The sequence below is a fragment of the Trachypithecus francoisi genome, unplaced genomic scaffold (genome assembly GCF_009764315.1).
Source record: "Trachypithecus francoisi isolate TF-2019V2 unplaced genomic scaffold, Tfra_2.0 Lachesis_group5, whole genome shotgun sequence".
Taxonomy (NCBI): Eukaryota; Metazoa; Chordata; class Mammalia; order Primates; family Cercopithecidae; genus Trachypithecus; species Trachypithecus francoisi.
Genome location: NW_022681470.1, coordinates 40,801,884 through 40,822,324, shown reverse-complemented (window position 1 = coordinate 40,822,324; position 20,441 = coordinate 40,801,884). Strand labels below are relative to the sequence as shown.

The 20,441-nt window shown below is 39.1% G+C and overlaps 1 protein-coding gene across 1 annotated transcript in view; it reads left to right on the top strand.

The window, feature by feature from the left end:
• Positions 1-20,441, top strand: part of COLGALT2 (collagen beta(1-O)galactosyltransferase 2) — a 107,790-nt gene that overhangs the window by 47,752 nt on the left and 39,597 nt on the right. The window contains exons 2-3 of the mRNA XM_033196309.1: positions 16,645-16,755; positions 19,988-20,105. Of these exons, the coding sequence (XP_033052200.1) occupies positions 16,645-16,755; positions 19,988-20,105 (229 nt within the window). The remainder of the gene's footprint in view (positions 1-16,644; positions 16,756-19,987; positions 20,106-20,441) is intronic.

Genomic DNA, 20,441 nt, shown 5'->3' with positions numbered 1-20,441 from the left:
TGCTCACTCAAGAGGATGTTTATTTTACTGAGTTTGACATGTTTGTTGTATTCTACTTTGCTACGGTTTTAAGATTTTTGTTCATCTGTGTTCAGACATGTCTATATGTGTTTTGAACTGTTCATTATAGGTTTGGAGGTCCAAAATCACTTTTGCCAATAAGTTAGATTTTTTTAAAATGTTTGCTTGTTTGGGAATTTTTTTCTCTCAATCAGGGCCAAATGCCTTTTATTGGATTATATCACATTTCTTTTATTGGTGAAGTACTTATATTTGCAATTTTCTTGCTACAAGTTTGGAAATTTTATGTATTCAAAAATGACTATTGATGTGTATTCATGTTATTGTTTTTCTTCTCTTTGTTTTTTTTTCTAATAAGTTTATTCTTTTCATATGTGATTTCTTAGTCTTTACAACAATGCAAATGTGGAAACTAAGGCTTATAGAGATGTTAAGTAATTTAGCCAGGATTAAATAGCTGAAGGGTTTCAGAAGTCACTTTACCATACCACCTTCTGGATAAAATGGAATTTATCTGTAGGCAGTATAGTCATCTACATTTGGCTTTATTTTCTGTTTTTAAAAAATCTGACTAGATATAAGATCCTTGATTTATGACAGATATTTTGTTATTACTCCCCATAAGACCTCACCAAAAAAAAATCTCTTCATTCCTTGCTTTTGAAAACTCACCTTTAATTTGCAGATTAAGACCAGGCGCAGTGGCTCTTGCCTGTAATCCCAGCACTTTGGGAGGCCGAGGTGGGAGGATCACTGGAGGTCCGGAGTTCGAGACCAGCCCGGCCAACTTGGCGAAACCCCATCTCTACTAAAAATACAAAAATTGGTGGGGCGTGATGGCACGCACCTGTAATCCCAGCTATTCGAGAGGCTGAGGCAGGAGAATCACTTGAACCCGGGAGGTGGAGGTTGCAGTGAGCCGAGATTATGCCACTGCACTCCAGCCTGGGCTACAGAGCAAGACTCTGTCTCAAAAAATAATAATAATAATAATTTGCAGGTTACTTAGGCTTGAATCATGGAACCATTACTTACCAGCTTTGTAACTATTTTCTCATCCATGAGATAGGGAGAATACCTACTTCCTAGGATGCTGTAAGAATTAAAGGAGAAAATGAATATGATTTATTTTACTGAATCCTTGTCTTGAGTGCTACATTATACCAAAAGGCTTCTGTTATGTCTTCATACACATAACAGTCCTGATGAAAATTTTGGTTCCTTTTGGATCCTCTGCTGAAGAAACTTGGGTCAGTGAGTTCAAATCTAGCTCTGGTAATGCCTAATTCCCAACATCAGGATGTGGGAATGAAATTAAGAATTTTAACAGTGACATATTCTGAAATAATTTACAGAGGCAATTGAAAGATTAGGAAATTCTGGGGATGTGAACTTTGAATGTTGAACATTGTTGGCTTCCTTCACATGGCACCTCCAAAAGAACGTGGTGGCACCTAGAGACTAAAGCCAGGCCTTAGGCATGTGCCTTAGACATGGCCTGACCTGGGGCTGGGGAAGGAAGGGTGTTCAGAGCTGCCCTTGGTCTACTTGTTCCTCAGGGACTCATTGGGTCCTTTTTTGTGTCTGAAAGGTGGGTTGTAGTCTTCTCCCTGCATTGGCTGGAGCTGGACTCTGTTTATAATGATGCATACCAAATCCTCTTGATGGATTTCTAATTTGGCTTAAAAGACACACCCCAATGAAAGCCAGGAAGAAGAATTACTCACCTGTTGCCTTATTTGCCATCTACCACAATTATATTTGCTTGAACCTCTGTCCTGGCCAGATATTTCCTGGGTGCTGCCTTCAAAGCAACTGATTATGTTCCCCACTTCCTCTTAGATAGATTAGTGGGCTCCTCTGGCCTTCGGCAGCTTAATACCAAACAGCATCTGATTCCCTCCTGTCTCCAGAGCCCACATGAAAGTCAAACTTTCCAGATATGGATTATGAAAGATAGAGGAAGTGCCCCAAAAGACATTTTATCATCTTTATCTGATTGTGTGTTTCATTTTTACTGGTGAAAAATACATATTTTAAATATTTAGAGTTTTCTTTAAAAAAGTAAGGACAGCATTTTTGCATCAGGTTATTCATTTAGCAACCATTTATCCAGTGCTGATGCCAGGCACTGTCCTGGGCTTGAGGATACAGTGATGAGCAAAGACGGACATATCCCTGCCCTCATGGAGCTTATAAACCATTGGAGGGGAAATAAATTATCGAATACCATAGAAATAAATGTAAAATTACAACTCTGAGAAGTACTAGAAAGAAAAGATACATGGTACCAAAAGCCATATAACTGGGGGATTTCACCATTTGGGAAGGATGGGGAAGGCTTGAGCACCTTGGAAGTCTAGAGCCCAGTATCCATGTCCTACCTTCCAAAGTCACCAGATGAAATCTGGAGCAGGCTTTTAAAAAGCTAGTGTATCAGGCGTCCTTTCAACTGATTACTCTATTCACAGCAAGAGCAAAGATTCTTAAACCTATCTGTCAGAGACCAGATAAACAACTTAACTGAAAGTTTTGAGAAATATTAAAGAGGAGAGTCAATCAATCATCATTAGGTGCCATTCCTTCTTTAAGACATCACTGAAAATTATGAGCGCTTCGTTGACTATGTTTCTGAGGCATGAAGATGGCCCATGACCCATGGGGGCTTTAAGCTAACTTAAATGGCCTGTGGCTGCAGCAGTTTTACTGATAATGTAAAGCCTGCTGATATACCTAGCACTTCGAAGACAAAGTTAGAATTTACCCTCTACTGTCTTTAAAAATATTTCCTTCTGTTTTAAACTTCACTGTAAAGGACAGCTTCAAAATAAGCCTCTTGGAGTAGTGGTAGATGGGACAGTCATGAGTCCAGCTGTCTGACTCACGTCTGGCTCTAATTCTTACTACCTCTGAAACTTTGGGCATGATGTGTCACATCTCTGGACCTCATTTTCCTCCTCCGTATAATGGAGATAGTAAGAATAGTACATCATAGGGTTGTTGTGAGGATTAAATGAGATGTTACTAGAGTTCTTGGTCAGTGCCTGGCCTGGAGTGAGCACTTAGCTGAGGTTTGCTCTCACTGCTCCCCTCTCTGCAGAAGTGCAGTGAGTAGTAAAGGCAATAGCAACACATGTATATGCTGTGTATTTATGTGTGCTCCTCTCCTGGGAGCATGTGACAAAGCCACACAGATCCTGGGAATGTTAGGAGCACAGTGTTCCTTCCCTCTGATGGTAGTTTTCCAGAAGAGAAATGGAAAAAAAAAAAACCCATCAGAATAGCCTCCTGTTTGCCCTGACGCTACGACTAAGTAAAATAACTCAAAACTCCTCAAAAATATGACTTGGGACTCTTCAATTTACCTGTGGATGTGAGTATAGGAAATGAACATGTATCTAACATCTGCCAAACTGTAGTCTCCCACAGCATCCCCACCCCGACATGTGAAGGAACCACAAATGAAGTGATATGGGAAGGCCAGACTGAAAATTTCTCAAAGCAAGTAAACGCAAAGCAAACATTTTTCTCTTCCTCCTGAGATGGCCAGGAGTGTTGTTCCTGGAACCAAGACAACAGGTATTGGATAACAGTGACTGACTGGGCTGACATTCTTTTTTTAGTCAGGGCCAAGTTCTTATTCTGGGATACTCTGTGGGAAAACAGCCTTGAATTCAGTTTGTAAATTTATACTTTTTCTCTTTGTTCATGTTTCTAGTCCAACTTTCTCAATGGGGAAACAAATACTATAGCAGAGAAAAGTGTGATGGCTTTTTACAAAAATCAAAATGATTTATATGCATCTAATATTGTTCTATTACAGATTTGCTGGTGCTTTTCATTAAGTAATAGACCCTTAGCAAATATAACCACTTTATTTTCATTCATGTCATTGATTTTTACAAGCCTTTATTAGTTCACTTAGTCATTCAACAAGCACATGTTAATTTGGACACATGATCTGGGAGGTACAAATGAAGTTGTGAAGAAAATGGGTCGGAATGTTAGAAATCACACCTTTCCCAGAAAACCCAGACTATGTGGCAGCTACACCTGTGGATGGAATTGGAACTGAATAAAATAGGCCAGCACATCATGTGTATTTTGAACATTTCCTCTGAGGAATCAGAATAAATGCATGCTCATGCTAACGGCAATACCTGTCACAATCTGGAAAAATACATAATTTCAGAGAATTATACATCAGTTTATTTTTTTAAAGGAGGGCAAGATGCTAGGGACCCATGAAAAGGGGTCATCCTTCTTCACTGTGTCCTGTACCTACCCCATCCCTGACAACTGCATCAGCCCTGACACCTCATTTCACAGCCATCTCGCCCTCTCGGCTTTTAAGTCCTAGCCCAACAAATTTACGTGAAGTTCAACAAACACATCAGACTGTTACATCCCTTTCTGCCTCCACATATGTTGTTCCCTTTTCTGGAACATTCTTCTTTCTACTTTCCCTTAATATCTGCTCAATCTTCAAATACCACTTCAGGTCTCTGATCCTTTGAGAAGCCTCTCATGGCCCTTCCCACACCATCCTAGCCACTCCCTCCTCCCTGGTACTTGGAGACCTTGTCATATATCCATCGTCAACAATGTCATACCGAATTACAGTTATTTATTTACACACCTGTATTTCCTGTTCAGCTGTGAGAAGCTGGATACATCTTGATGTGAGTGACAAGGTGTTGCTTTCCAGCAAGTGCCATGATCGCTGGCACAGAGGAGATGCATAGCCGGTGTCTGTTGAACTGAGAGAACTGTACAGGTGTTTTTACAGTTCTTGTTAGGCTAGGAGTTTGATGTGAGAGGAACCATTCAGCAAATATTTATTGAGCACATACTATGTGCAAGGCACTGTTCTAAGTGTTAAGGATGGAGCAGTGAACAGAAGAGACAAATGTCCTTGCTGTCATCGAGCCTAAAGTTTACTCTTTAGAGTCAGCTAAAACTTCTATTACTAGGGAGAAAGAGAAGAACTGATATTGAGATAATTAGCAGTCCTTGCTGTACATTTCTTTCATTTGCTCTGTGTTTAATGGGTATGTATATCTTTTTTTCTTAAAAAATGGTAGGCTGTGGTAATTCTAGTTTGTTTGCCTTAAATGCATGTGTTGAACTTTTTTGCATGTGTCTTAAGAGCGTATTCAACAAGCTGTCTTATTTCTTATTTGAGGATGTGTGTGTGTGTTGGGGACAGCCAGGGGAAGGAAAGTATTCTTGAAAGCTCCTTCACATGCTGTTGGCTCCTCAGAATAACCCAGTAAGCTAGGTAGATGCAGCAGATGTTATTGTCCCATTTTACAGATGGAAAAACAAGGCACAGAGAGTTCAAGTAAATTCATTAAGATTATAGAGTTAATTGGTGAAAGAACCATTCCTCCTGACTTCATACTTTTTATTTGATTAAGGATGTCATTAGCGAAATAGTAGTGTCAAGGAACTCAGGATTAATAGATAACTTAAATAGTTATTGTCATTCTTAACTGCAGTTGGTTTCAGAAATGAATGAATCAAAGTAAATCTTTCTACACAGAACACGGACACTTCCTTCAGCTTTCTCCCAGTCCTCAATCCAAGAGACCACTTTGCCTTTACATTGTCACCGCAGTTCAGCCAGTTCTCCTCCATATAACAGAGCAGATCCTGGTGGGGAGATCCTCCTGTCAATAATTGCTGCACGTAGCAAGCCCAGTCCTTGGGCTGTGACTTTCCCTGTGGTCGTGCTGGCTCCAGTTCCCCATGACCTCATGTTTCAGAGGCTCCATGTTTTGCTGTAGCATTGCTCTGCCAGGCCCAAGAACTAACTGTTTACATGGACCCAGCTCCACCATTAGGCAGTGCTGGACATCCCCCCTCAGAGTTTAATCATCCATGTCCTGTTTCAGCTGCTCCACCCAGCTCCTCTGCTGAGACCTAACACTTCTCACTTCCTTGCAACTGCCCACGCATTCCTGGGCTCTTGCATCTGTTCATCTCATGTACAACCAAGATACTCATGAAGCAGAATAAAGGATTCCTCTCTGCTACGCTGGAACAGAAAACTGAGAATTTCAGAAATTAAGAAAAGTACATATCAAAGATCAAGTATAAATGGAAATAAAACAATATTTGGAAGAGAGTCTCTAAGCCTCACATTCCTCTTCTGTAAAATGGGGATAATAATACTTACAGGAGAATTACTTTAAATGTTAAAGTTATATATGTAAAATGGTCAGCTTAGTGCCTGGAACATAGATTCTCCACAAAGGGTAAAGAATAAGATAAAATAAATTTTCTTCTTTTTCCATGGTATTTAAAGTTTGAGCAGCCGTACTCAAGGTAAATGAAACTGTATGTTCACACAAAAACTTGTACATGCATGTTCATAGCAGCATCGTTCATAGTAACTAGAAAGTGAAAACACCCAAATGTCTATTAACTGATAAATGGATAAACAAAATGTGGCATATCCATACTATGGAATATTATTTAGCCATTAAAAGAAATGGAGTACTGATACGTGCTACAACATACATGAACCTTGAAAACAGTATGCAAAGTGAAAGAAGTCAGACACGAAAGGCCACAATCATATGATTCCGTTGATAAGAAAGGACAGGAATAGGCAAATCCATAGGGACAGAAAGCAGAAAAGTGGTTACCGGGAACCGGAGGGGTGAGGGGTGACTGCTAATGGATGTAGGGTTTCTTTTTGAGGTGATGGAAATGTTCTGGAATTGGATAATGGTGATGGTTGCACAACTAAAAACCACTGTATTTTATACTTTAGAAGAGTGAATATTCGGTATGTGAAATGTATCTCAATAAAGTTTTTAGTAAAAAGTTTGTGCAGCAGTAATCATGTCTTAGTTGCTGCACAGTGAGAGGAGGTATGTATGGTGTTTGCAGGAAGTATACACTTATACTCATCCCATAGTGCCACCATCATTTTTTTCTTCTTTCCAATTCTCTTGATATTAGACTGGTTGAGAGAATTACTTACACCTTGCTCAATCTATGCATGTTTGTCTTTTCTTTCTCATGGAAGATGTTTTCTGTCTTGTGAAAGAAGCAAAGTGATATTATTGCTGTCCTCCCAGCCATATTTGAAATGTTTAATTACTGAAATATGTGCCCTGAGCATGTGTAGATGGATGGACCTGGGCTATTAAGAGATAAAATAATGTGTTTTTTATGTTGGTTTCCAGAGACCTCCTGCCAGGTTGAAATATTTTCATGGCATTTCAGCCTAAAAGTTTGTACAGGTTATAAATAGACTTTTATCTCTAAAAAGTAGATAGCCAGATTCTCTTGAAACAATTTGAAAGCCTAGCATTTCTGGGCACACATTCCAGCGCAGCAGCAGTCAGCTGGGGCCCACATGTGCCTATTCTCAACAGTCCTCCTTTCATGCTGTTGGCTCATACATGGCCCATTTCACTTCTTTGTTATCTGTGCTCAGCCTTTGTAGGCATTTGGGTTGGATGAGAAGTTCCCTGAAATTGTTCATTCATTCACTCATCAAACTCATGATAAGTGCTTATTTTATAGTGAACTGTTAAGTACTGGGACAGTCCCTGTCCTCAGGGGAAGAAAGTTGAGTAATGAAGAAAGAAATAGAACCAATTAATTATAATACAGGAGCAACCACAGTGCTGGAAGCACGGCAAGCTAGTGATGTATAATTACAGATAGAGGGTGTCCAATCTAACCTGATGTGTTTGGAGGGTGTAGAGGTTCAGGACTCCTGGAGAAAATGTTTTTGGATCCTGCTCTGTCTTCTCTTTAGTACCAGTGCTACATTTAACTAGTAACTACATGTCTTCAGGGTGCATCCACAAAATAAAGAACTTAACAGAATTGGAAAATCCAATAGGGATGAGAAAAGGGGCCATGACGATTGGGTGAAAAGGGTGGGAAGAAGAATAAATAAGGGACAAAGGAGAACAAAAACAGCAAGAGGGTACTTAGACAAATGAGAAACATATTTGTTTTATCTCAGATGCTCCCACTGATATTTTTATGGAATTCCAAGGGTTGTGACTCCAAGGAAAATTATGCTGAAAGTAAACCTAAGCAAAGCTTGTAAGGAATGGATGAATCTTCCCATTTTTCTTTTGTTTTTTGCTGGGACATTTCCATCCTGTCATCCTGAGATGATCATATTGGTCATACTGATTCATATTCTTGACAAGGTAGAGAACTTCCAATTTGACAGTGTTTCCTGGTCATCTACTCTCTGTTGGACAGGTGTGGTGGGGAGCCTGGGGTCGGGGGTGTTGTGGGACGGATTAGAAGGCCTAAATAAAAAGGCCGAGCTCTAGTACCCAACATTTGCATGACTTGAGCAAGTCATAACCTCTCATCCTCAGCCTTCTTTTCTATAACAGGGGAAATAAAGATAATGAGTAACTTAATCATAAGGCTAAAAATGGATTTGTAAGTGACATAATGTTGACAAGAAAAATATATCTCAGAATCATGAGTATCAACAATAGCTCAATTATAATATGCTTAATTAAGTTTATTAATTTTATTAAAAGATGATAATGGGCTTTTGAATTGACTGTTAACTGGTCAATCAGCAAACTTTACCATCAAGAAAAATTTAGGGATGCTGTTTAGGGATGAAATTGATTGGTTGCTTGAATTCCTAGAATCAAATATTATTTTTACATCACACATACCCAGGCTTCAGGTATGTTGCGTCTATGATTGTTTCTGGGATGAAATGAGGCATACTGAGGAGGGATGTTGAGGCTTATGTATAAACATTAATTTTGTTGGTGAGGAGGTTTTCATAAGAAGTGAGTTTTTCTGATTCCTTAGTTCATTGTGAAGAATTGCAACTAATTGACTTGGTATGAATAGGATCTAGGAGAAGGCTTTTTGTGGGAGGAATCCCCAGGCCCCCAATCCATATTCATGCCTTAACCATATCCATCTAGTTTCCACCCACAAGAAGGGTTCCGGATCTTTAGACAGAACTCTACCCGGTAACCAAGAAGCAAGAATCAATTGGCATATTTTGCTGAGTAGCTGAGCATGTCTCTGCCTTTGGCACGTCTGCTGCTGGGGAGGCTTTCCTTGAGACTGGACACAGAGGTGCGGGACTCGATGATATGACCTCTCTTGAAAATGAATTACAGTAGTTGCTTTCATTAGTGGAATTTTATTTTTAGGTGGAGCTCTTTATTTTCTACACAAATGAGTCTTCTTTGCTGGATGAAAACAAGAAGCATCTGAGAGGGTAGTTCAGTGTTTGAAGTCTTGAATTGGAAAATTTACCTTTGCCAACTCACTAGTCATGGTGAGGATTGTCCAGGTGGTGACTAACTTTGTTGTTCATTCCATTGCCATTCCCTTGAGCCTCTGGGGAAAGTATTTTGCGGGTTCTCAGGCACCAAGATCAATAGATCAGTCGCTGTCCAGTGTTGCCATCCTGCTGCTCCACCAGTCGCAGACCTCTTCTATAGTGACGAAGGTCTAGACTTTCCGGGGTGTGGCAGGGAAGCTGAGGACATTCCCTGAGTCAGTACAGATGGAAGTGATCAGAAGTACCGTGTCCTGGCCGGGCGCGGCAGCTCATGCCTGTAATCCCAGCACTTTGGGAGGTTGAGGAGAGTGGATCACTGGAGGTCAGGAGTTCAAGACCAGCCTGACCAACATGGTGAAACCCTGTCTCTACTAAAAACACAAAATTAGCTAGGCATGGTGGCGCATGCCTCTAATCCCAGCTACTTGGAAGGCTGAGGCAGGATATCACTTGATCTCGGGAGGCGGAGGTTGCAGTGAGCTGAAATTGTGCCACTGCACTCTAGCCTGGGCAAAAAGAGTGAAACTTCATCTCAAAAATAAAATAAAACAAGGGAGTACTGTGTCCTCAATTTCTGTGTCCCACCTGCTGAGAGATCCAGTCTGCATCTTTAATATGATTCCAGTGGCCCCATGCTTACCAATATGAATTTAGCCCTAACAACCTCAGTAGGACTTGTGGTCAAAATAAATGAGTCAGTTCTAATTATTTCTAGTTGGTGCTGAGTCTTAAGAGGCAAGACTTAGAAATGAAAACTAACTTCTGGAACAAGGAGAAATGTCAGTGTTTTTAGACATTGCCAGATAAATCTCAATATTTTTTTTTCCACAGCCAAGCATCCTGCAAGGATCCTTCCAAGCTGTCTCATCCTGCAGACATGTTGACTTCTTGGCCTGCTCTTTGTGCTCCCTTCCATGTAGTGGTGACAATGCACCTGTTGACCTGGGAGCATCATTAGTTAAGGGGATCCCTACACATGCTGTGATCACATCTCCAATACATGTTTCCCTTAGTCCCAATTCGATTTTGAATTCAAGACTCATGGGCCTTTGCTAACTTGCACAGCTGGAGAAGAGGAAGAAGGGGAAATAGGAACTAAAAGCAGAATCAGAGGGAAAGCAGATGGGCAGCACTAGGGTGAGAGGTGGCCAGTGTGGATGTGGCACCTGTTTCTACCAGCACTGCCTTTTCAAGTACTAGCTCCAAAGAAAGCAAGCCAGGACTCATGTACAGAGAGGAGGCCAACTGTGAGCACTGAAGCTGTCTCAGGGGCCCCTAAAAGTGGAAGGGAAAGACCTTGGTGGCTGGCAGGTACCAGGGCTCCTTAGAGGTAAAGGAAAGTTATTGTCCCAACATGACCTTCAAAGAAAATTAAAAACAGCTCAAGAGCTGAGCTCTCCTTGCTGTCTTTTTTGTTGTTGTTGTTTTTCTTTTGAGACAGAGTCTCGCTCTCTCACCTAGACTGGAGTGCAGTGGCATGATCTCAGCTCACTGCAATCTCTGCCTCTGGGGTTCAAGCAGTTTTCCTGCCTCAGCTTCCCAAGTAGCTGGGACTACAGGCACGCACCACCACGCCTGGCTAATTTTTGTATTTTTAGTAGAGACGGGGTTTCACCATGTTGGCTGGGCTGGCCTTGAACTCCTGACCTCAGATGATCCACCTCAGCCTCCCAAAGTGCTGGGATTACAGGCGTGAGCCACTGCACCCAGCCTCTCCTTGCTGTCTTATCCTGAGTCAGAGAGACCTGGGGAAGAGAGAGTGAGTGGGGGTGTTGATTTAGGTGTGAATCCTCTCTAGTTGGAGAATTGAGGCAGACTGAGCTGTGTGAGCCTCCCGGAAACATGGTCACCCAGCCAGCCCATGTTTGTGTTTTTCCAGTTTGATTACTGACTGTCAGTTACTTGCAGATCACCTCTCCAGGTGTCCAGCTGTCCTTGCACATCATTTGTTTTCTTCAAGGAATCCATTAGTGATGTCTGCAATTTTTCCGGGTGCCTTTTCTGGTCTGATTGGGAGGAGGATGACAGATTCGAGGCAGTACTTATTTTCCACAGGAACCGCAAGCAGCCTTCAGACTGAGAGAGGGGCCACTGTGCCTCAGCTCCTCCTGAGGGGCCTCACACATTCTGGGTTCTCAGCTTCCTAGCTTCATGGAAAAATCCACCTCAGCCGCAGAGGTTTTTGTGTCTAGCTGCTTGTGGAGTGCTGCAGCAGGACAAGCACCGCGCTGTTGTTGCCTTGTGCTACAGGGCTCGGAAAATAGAACCGTTAGCACCAGCCTCGGGTTTCCTCCAGAGAGCTTGCATCTGGGCCTTTGGTATCTCTCTCTGTCCAACCCTCTGAATAGCCCAGGGCCTGTAATGCTTTCATTATTATGCATTCAAATGGAAACATACTTTTGTCAGAGTGATTACAAGGCAGCAGTTAGGAGTGTCTGCCTGGATTTCTTTGTTTTTGCCTTTTTTTTGACAGTGGGGAGGAGGAGCAGGATCAGTCTTCAGTGGGGCTGCGAGGCTTCCTCGGTGGGCTGGTGTGGCCAGGGCCTCTTCCTCTTCTGGGAATGAGTGTAGGAGAGATTGGCCCTGTACTTCAAAGACCAGATGGATGCACCTGTCTCCAACCACAACTGGAGGACATGTTCATTTCCTCAGAAGGCTGAGAACAAAGAGAATCTTAATTCAGGGAAGTAAGAGTACAGACAATTTTTTAGCTCAGTACAGAGAATATTTGAAATCTGTGCATCTGTTTTTAATTAGACACTTCACGTCTGCATACTGCAGGCAGCTAATTTCTAAGGATATTCATCAGGAGTGGATGCTTGGGCAGGTTTTGGAGTTGTTTAATCTATACACCAAGAAAATGCATTTCATACAATAAGATCAACTTTGTCAAAAGGATTAGGAAATGCATTGATGTAGAGAAGGCAAAGAGAATTTAAGAAGTCCTGTATAATGAAGAAACAACAACCAAGGAAAGAAGTAGATGATATATAAATTACCTAGACTATTTCTTTAAGAGATGGGGTCTCGCTATGTTGCCCAGGCTGGAGTGCAGTGACTATTCACAGGCACAGTTGTACTCACTGCAGCCTGGAACTCCTGGACTCAAGTGATCCTCCTACCTCAGCCTCTCAGGTAGCTAGGACTAAGGGTGTATGCTACTGCACCTGGCAAATTCTCCTACACCATTTATAAATAATTTAAGAATAATGTAGAATTCTCATAACTTTTGGCTAACACTGTGATGAGGAATTTTTGTTTCGTTTAGTTTTAACTTACTCCTCTTCATAATGTTTTGAGTGAAGAATAAGGTGCTTTATGGTAAATTCCGAGTTTCAGGAATTGCTCTCTGCATGCTTCCTGTTACAAGACCAGTGGTAGGACTCTCATTGTGCTCTTCATGGCCACCTGTTACCCTGGATGTTGGTAGCTTGTGACCATGAGTCAAAATGGACGTGGCTTTTGCTGACTTTGCACTTTTTGGCACAATCACAAACTCGGTGGAGCCTGTGGCCTTCTTCCACATTGCTTTCTGGACCACTTTCCCACCTCTGTGAGTTGCTAAGGGCTCCTCCTACCCCATCTTGGTCCTAAGGTGCTCACCTCGTATCCCTCAAAACTGTCAGCGTCACACATCACCTCTCTCCCTCTCCAGGCCATGGAATGTCCAGGTGGACCTGTGGGTCTTTCTCCCTCCTAGACCTTGCCGTGAAGAGAGGAGCTGGTTCTCATCTAATTTCAAGAAGACACTTGAAAGTAGATCAAGTTGGCCATTGGTGTCATCTCTAGTTATTGGATAATGTTTTTAATTAGCCTAGTTTTAGTTTAAGTAACTATTTTACAAAATAATATTTTCAAATACTAGTTACGTACCTCTGTGTCCCATTTTTCTATACCCTATGACTTAAGTTACATAGTTTTAAGTTACTTGGTATTTTACAGAAATGTATTCCCTATCTAAATAGAGTTCCACCATGCTTTGCTTAACAATGTATTTTTCTCTCTTGAACATTCCTGAACATTCCCTCTGTTAAATGTTACTTTTTTAGGAGATAAAAAAAAAATTTGAATATATTTAGAGGCAATTTAAAATCAAGTAAAAACTATAGTGGTTCATTTTAATGAAAAGCACTGTTTTTTATGTGTATGCTTTATTTATTTATTATATTTATAGAGACAGAGTCTTTCACTCTGTCACCCAGGCTGGAGTGCAGTGGACCGAACTCGGCTCACTGCAACCTCCACCTCCCAGGTTCAAGCAATTCTCCTGCCTCAGCCTCCCAAGTAGCTGGGACTAATAGGCACGTGCCACCATACCCAGCTAATTTTTTGGTTTTCTTTAGTAGGGACGGGTTTCACCATGTAGATCAGGCTGGTCTCAAACTCCTGACCTCAAATGATCTGCCCACCTTGGCCTCCCAAAGTGCTGCAATTACGGCATTAACCACTGCACTCGGCCTTTATTTATATTTACTTTCAATTTATTTTAAATCATCCTACAAATCGCAGTGAAAGAAATGATGCAATAAAAACTAAATTATTTCATGTCTACCTCTGATCATTTTTCAAACCTGTATTATATGTATATATATTTTCGGTGAAACTTTATTTATTTTTAAATTTCCACTTTCATTTTAGATACAGGGAGTATATGTGCATGTTTGTTACATGGGAATATTACATAATACCCTTATCATACACTAAATTTCTATACTTTCTGTTCTGTGCCACTGGGCTCCCTATGTCATTTATCCCTGTGTCATTACCACACAGTTTTAATTGTAGTGGCTTGTTTTTTTAGTATCTGCTTGAATTTTATTCTGTGTGGTTATTAAAAATCAGGAATAGGTGTGGAATTTTGTTAAAGACTTTTTACACATTTACAGAGATAATCATGATTTTTCTCCAGGTCCATTAACATAGTGAATTATGTTAATTAAATTCCTTCATAGTAAACATTCTTAGACCATGCTATATTTTATTAATAAGATGTTGCACTCTGTTTGCTAATACTTTATTAAAGATTTTTGCAGCATATGCATTAAAGAATATTGGTCTATAGTTTTTTTTTTGTGTGTGTGTGTGTGTGTGTGTGTGTGTGTATCTTCATAAGATTTAGACATCAATATTATACTTGCAATATTAGAAGAATTTAGAATTTTCATTTTTTCCCTACAGTCTGGATAACAAGCTGTAGAGCATTGGAAGTATCTATTGTAGGATTTGATAGAGTTCCTTTGTAAAAACACATGAGCCTAGTTAGTTTTTTTTTTCCTCCTTACTGTCTTCATGGAAGTTATTCATTTAAGCTTTATATCTCTTCAGGAGTTAATTTTGCTAACATGCATTTTTTTTAAGAAAATCTTCTATTATATTTAGTTTTCAAAGTTATTTATCATCAAGTTGTACAAAGTAGTCGATTATACATTTTTAAAATTTTTCTTTCAAATCAATCATATTGTTTCCCATCTTTACCATTTCTTATTGTTTTACATTTGTTTGTCTTAGGTAGGTTAACTAGGGCTTGTCTTTTATTGATTTTTCTCAAAGAAGCAGCATTTTAGTTTGTTTCTACTCTTTTCCTATTTTATATCTCACAACTTTCTACCCTTACGTTTATTAATTTCTTTATATATGTTTACTTTGTTGCTTTTCTCCTAGCTTTTTGAGTAGAAATTTAACGCATTTATTTTTATTTAAGCATATAAAACTGAATTTTTCTCTAATTACTGCTTTAATTGTATCCCAAAATTCTGGTATGTAGTGTTTTCACTATTAATTTTTGGAAGTTCTGAAATTGGCTTGTATTTATTTTTCCACTAGCAATTGTTATTTTTCAAAAAACAACTCTGTAAGAGAGTTTTTAGTGGATTTAGGGGGTTTTATTTTATTATCAACTTCTACATATATGTCATTTAGATCAGAGAATGTTGTTTATATAATTTCAATTTTATGGAGGCTTTCTTTGGGATGTAATTGTTGGTCAGTACTAGTAGATGTTCCATGTGCACTTGAGAAGTCTCTATTAGTGTGTTGTATAGATCCTATATATACTTACTTTTTTCCCCATTTGTACCATCTTTAACTGAAAGTGATATGTTAATATCTCTTATTGTTATTTCTGTTTTTCTTTACAGTTGCTATACTTTCTACTATATTAAGGGTCAGCAAATTATAGCCTACAGACCAGTTGCCTGTTTTTGTAAATAAACTTTTGTTGGAACACAGCAATGCTCATTCATTTACATATTGTTTATGGCTGATGTATCACTACAATGGCAGAGTTAAGTAGTAGTTGCAGATAGTATATAGCCTGTAAACCTAAAATGTTTACCATCTATTTCTTGAAAGAAAGTTTGCCAACTCCTGTAATATATGAAAGTGCATAGAAATTCACACTTTGTATATTTTGATGTGAATGGCCTCCTTTAGTATTATAAAGTCTCTTTCTTTGTCATCTTAATACTCTTTGGCCTGAATTCTACCTTGTTTGTTGTCAGGATTACAACTCCTGCTTTCTTCTCTTTTTCTGTTTTTCATTTCATTATCTCTTCATTTATAGGTGTTCTGACGTTTTACATGTGTTGGGTTTTGCTTTGTGATACAATTTGAAAATACTTTTTTAATAAATGAGTTAAGCCCCTTTACAAGTGGATCCATTTGTTAAACTTTCAAGGTAGAACAGGCAAAAGTTTTGTATACATTATTTAAAGACTTTTGAAAATACTCTATTTTGTAAATGTGATGATAAAGTTAATCCAAAAATAGATAATTGAAGATACCTTAATTTTTGAGTTTTATATTGAGAATTATTATTGTAGCTTCACAATGATTAAAGCAGCACTGACTAGATATTTCGTTGTAGTCAGAAATTGACTTGAAATGAAGATAAAACAGAATTATTGTTCAAATTGAGGGTCATTGTTAGTGAAGTTAAAAAGTGAAGTTTACATCCTGGGTAACTGAAAATTAAAACATATAGAAAAATTTCCAAGAAGATTCAGTAATTGACTCTCAGTTAATTCATTTTATCTTTGGTGTTTTCATATGTTTATTTATTAATGCAATTATTTACACGTTCTCCAATTGGCTGAGCCCTGTTTAAGGATCTAACGACACAAAGATGATTTTAAGCAGTGTCTCTCACTTTAGAAATTTATTGTCTAGTTTGGACTATGAGGGAATTACTTTCACATATACAATTTTTTTTTTCCAGGAGTAGCCATTCTTCTTTCAGTTAGTTTGGTGTCTTTGGGATTTCCCTCTCTTTCTTTGGATGATATAGTTAAAACTATATTGTGCTTTCTCTCATGCAGGGCAGCCACCGATCACAATGTGGATAATACAACAGAAATACTCAGGGAGTGGTTGAAAAATGTACAGAGACTCTATCACTATGTGGAGTGGAGGCCTATGGATGAACCGGAGTGAGTAGCAAGAGCAAAATTTGTAAACTCATTATTTACCCTTCCTCTTTAACTAGCTCTCTAGGGCTTCCAGGTTTGGAGGCACATGTGCTTTTCATTGTCTTTCATTTCTGCACCTATGTGAATTCTGAATATCTGTGATTTCTCCCTTTTAGAGATCTTCACAGTACTTTCTTCCTGTTTACTCCCACAGCTGCCAGCCAAGTTCAGGTTTTCATTACTTCATAAATAAATTGACATGACAGTGTATATTTTTAAATATTGATATTATTTATTCATATTTTAAACGTAAACTTTTATATTGGAAGGATCATAGTGAAAATGTGTATACTTTCTACATACACCTTGTTTTTTTCAACTTATATCTTGGTAATCATTCTATAGTAATAGTTAAGGAGCTAATTTTCTTTTTTTTTTTTTTAACTGCATAGTCACTGTTGTGTGTGCATTTACCATAATTATTTAATTGATTCCCCTACTGATGCTCATTTAGGTTATTTCCTATCTTAACCATAGAAATTCCTTCTTTCTTTTCCTTCTTTTCTCTTCTTTTCTTTCCTTCCTTCTTTCCTTCTTTCCTTCCTTCCTTCCTTCCTTCCTTCCTTCCTTCCTTCCTTCCTCCTTCTCTGTTTCTCTCTTTCTCTCTTTCTTTCTTTCTTGACAAGGTCTCACTCTATCACCCTAGCTGGAGTGCAGTGGCATGATCATAGCTCCACTGTAACCTCGTACTTCTGGGCTCAGGCAATACTCCTCAGTCAACCTCTTGCGTAGCTAGGACCACAACCATGCACCACTGTGCCTGGCTAATTTTATTTTTATTTTTTGTAGAGACATGATCTCACTATGTTGTCCAGGCTGTTCTTGAACTCCTGGCCTCAAGCGATCCTCCCACCTTGGCCTTCCAAAGTGCTGGGATTACAGCTGTGAGTCATTGTGCCTGGTTACCATAGCAATTTCTTTTTCTTTTTCTTTCTTTTTTTTTTTTTTAGATGGAGTCTCGCTCTGTCATGCAGGGTGGAGTGCAGAGTCACGATCTTGGCTCACTGCAACCTCCGCCTCCTGGGTTCAAACGATTCTCCTGCCTCAGCCTCCTGAGTAGCTGGGACTACAGGTGTGCGCCACCACGCCTGGCTAATTTTTTGTATTTTGAGTAGAGAGGGGGTTTCACCATGTTAGCCAGGATGGTCTCGATCTCCTGACCCTGTGATCTGCCTCCTTGACCTCCCAAAGTGCTTGGATTATAGGCGTGAGCCACTGCGCCCGGCCACCATAGCAATTTCTTAATTGCTTCTATCTCCAAGTCATCCTACATACCATACAGTCAAATCAATCTACCTCAAATACAAATGAAATGGTTTCATTTCTTTATTAAAAATACTTTACTTACTCTTTAGGAGCTGAACAAAGTTCAAACACCTAAGACTTATATTTTTAAAACCCATGAATTTAGCACCAAAAGAAAATGTGGTTTATCCAGAACGTTCCTTTTATTTCCAAACCCCACACTGTTGCTTGTGCAGGTCCTGGAAGACCTTTCCTTCTTCATAACTAACTCTTACCTTAAATCATGCCTACTATAGAAACCTATTCTTAATCATTCAGTTATAAATATCTACCTTTGTCTCAACAATTGTATTGCTTATATTCTATGTCATCCTTTCTGGCACAATGATATATGTAACCAACATTGTTAATTAACTATGCAATCAGTATATTTTTTTCTAAATAAATTGTAAGTTCTTTGGCAGGGGCTAGAGTATATAAACACTTTATATTCCCCCTATCCCCTCAGAGCCATATTCTTGGCAGGCACTAAATTAATACTGGTTGGATGAACAAGAACAAGAATAAATGTGTTTAAAACTTACTATTATAAATGTTCCCAAAGCTACTACAATTTTACCTTCAGGAACTGTAGAAATAGAATGAAGGAGTTGCCTGAATTTCTTCCCCAGATAAGTCATTTATTGAAAGTCAAATTTGTATTATAGTAATAATAAGTGCCATTCCAGAACAAGTTTCTGTTCTTCTAGTCTCTCTATATGTAAGAATTCTTATAACTATTCATATTATAAATAATATATACAATATAATATAATATATACCTATTTATTTCTCAAATTCAAGCCCATGAATTGTATGTCAAGCAAAATTTAACAGTGAAGTCTGAACACCATAAAAGATTGTAAACACTCCTTTAGAGTGCCTTATAATGGAGTTTGACCTAATAAAAATGGCACAGAAATATTTTGTGTCCCTTCTTTGCATCTTGGTACTGTTCTCTGCAGCCAGGTTTTGACTAAATCTATTATATGCCAAGGTCAGTGTGAAAAAATATTAGAGCAGGCATTTTGGGGGGGGGAATATATTTAGAAAAATGAGAATTCCACTGATTTTCATTGAAACAATAATTGGGGAAGACATTCCAGAGAATTCCTGTGCTGTATATAGTTTTATTAACCTTGTTTGTATAGTTATAGTCTCATTGTTTTTGCAGTTTTTTTGTTCACTAAAACAAAGGTACTGCCAGTGCAGCTATGAGATCTTGAAGTGGTGGCCAGTTTTGGGTTACTGCAACAGTATCAATGTCCGTGCCGTCTGGGTGCCTTCAGAAGGGTTTTGGAGTGTGCTCCAACCCACTTGCCTGTGTGGCCATGGAGGAGTCTTGGCCTGGCTGTTTTGTGAATCTTGATAGAGATTCCGTGACCTCACTTTATCTAAGACAGATCAATGTGTTAGACTGTGTGGAATCATTTGTGGAGACTCCAACAAGTAAATTAAACCTTTGTTTTTCCTGGGAAACTCATGTTTTACACTGCATACTCTCCAAATTTATTTGATGTTGGGATGTATAAAAATTGTCTAGGAACATGAGCTTTTTGCTTGGATTCAAATCTTGATTGTGCCCCATTGTGTAACATTGGATGAATGACTTAACTGCTCTACCCCGATATCTTCACCTGTGAAATGCAGAGAACAGTAGTACTCACCTCAAAGGGCTCTCATGAGAACCCATTGAAATATTTCATGTAAAGATTGTTGTTTACAGTGAGCAGTGAGTTACTTGACTTCTCATTGCTCCAGTTTCCTCATCTGTAATATGGAGATGATTATAATAATAGTATCTACTTTCTGGGGTTGATAGAAGATTGAATGAATACATATAAACATTTAGGACAGAGCCTAGTACACGTAGGTTCTCAATAATGATGAGCTATCATTATTATTTTAGGTCTTACCCTGATGAAATTGGACCAAAGCACTGGCCAAGCTCCCGGTTTGCCCATGTGATGAAACTACGACAGGCAGCCCTTCGAACTGCGAGGGAAAAATGGTCAGACTACATTCTGGTAAAAACAGATGTTTGATTTCTTGACAGCTGTCATCTTGAATGTATCCAAATCAGTCATCCAGAAACTAGAACCATGGATGCAATCAAAATAACCTTTGGCTTAGACAGTGCCTCCCCCACTTTTTAAGAAAGGCACAAGGAAATTTTTGGTAGTTTAATATTGGGCTACCTGGACTTCATCTTCAGGCCCACATGCATTTTTGGTGGGTAGGTGAAGAAGAACCTGAATTATTTAGTCTCTGTCATGCAACAGGCATAAGAACTCTGCATATTTCTAGTTCATGGGAAATGCTGTAGGTAAAACAATGTAAGTTGTTCTTATAACTTTTTGGAA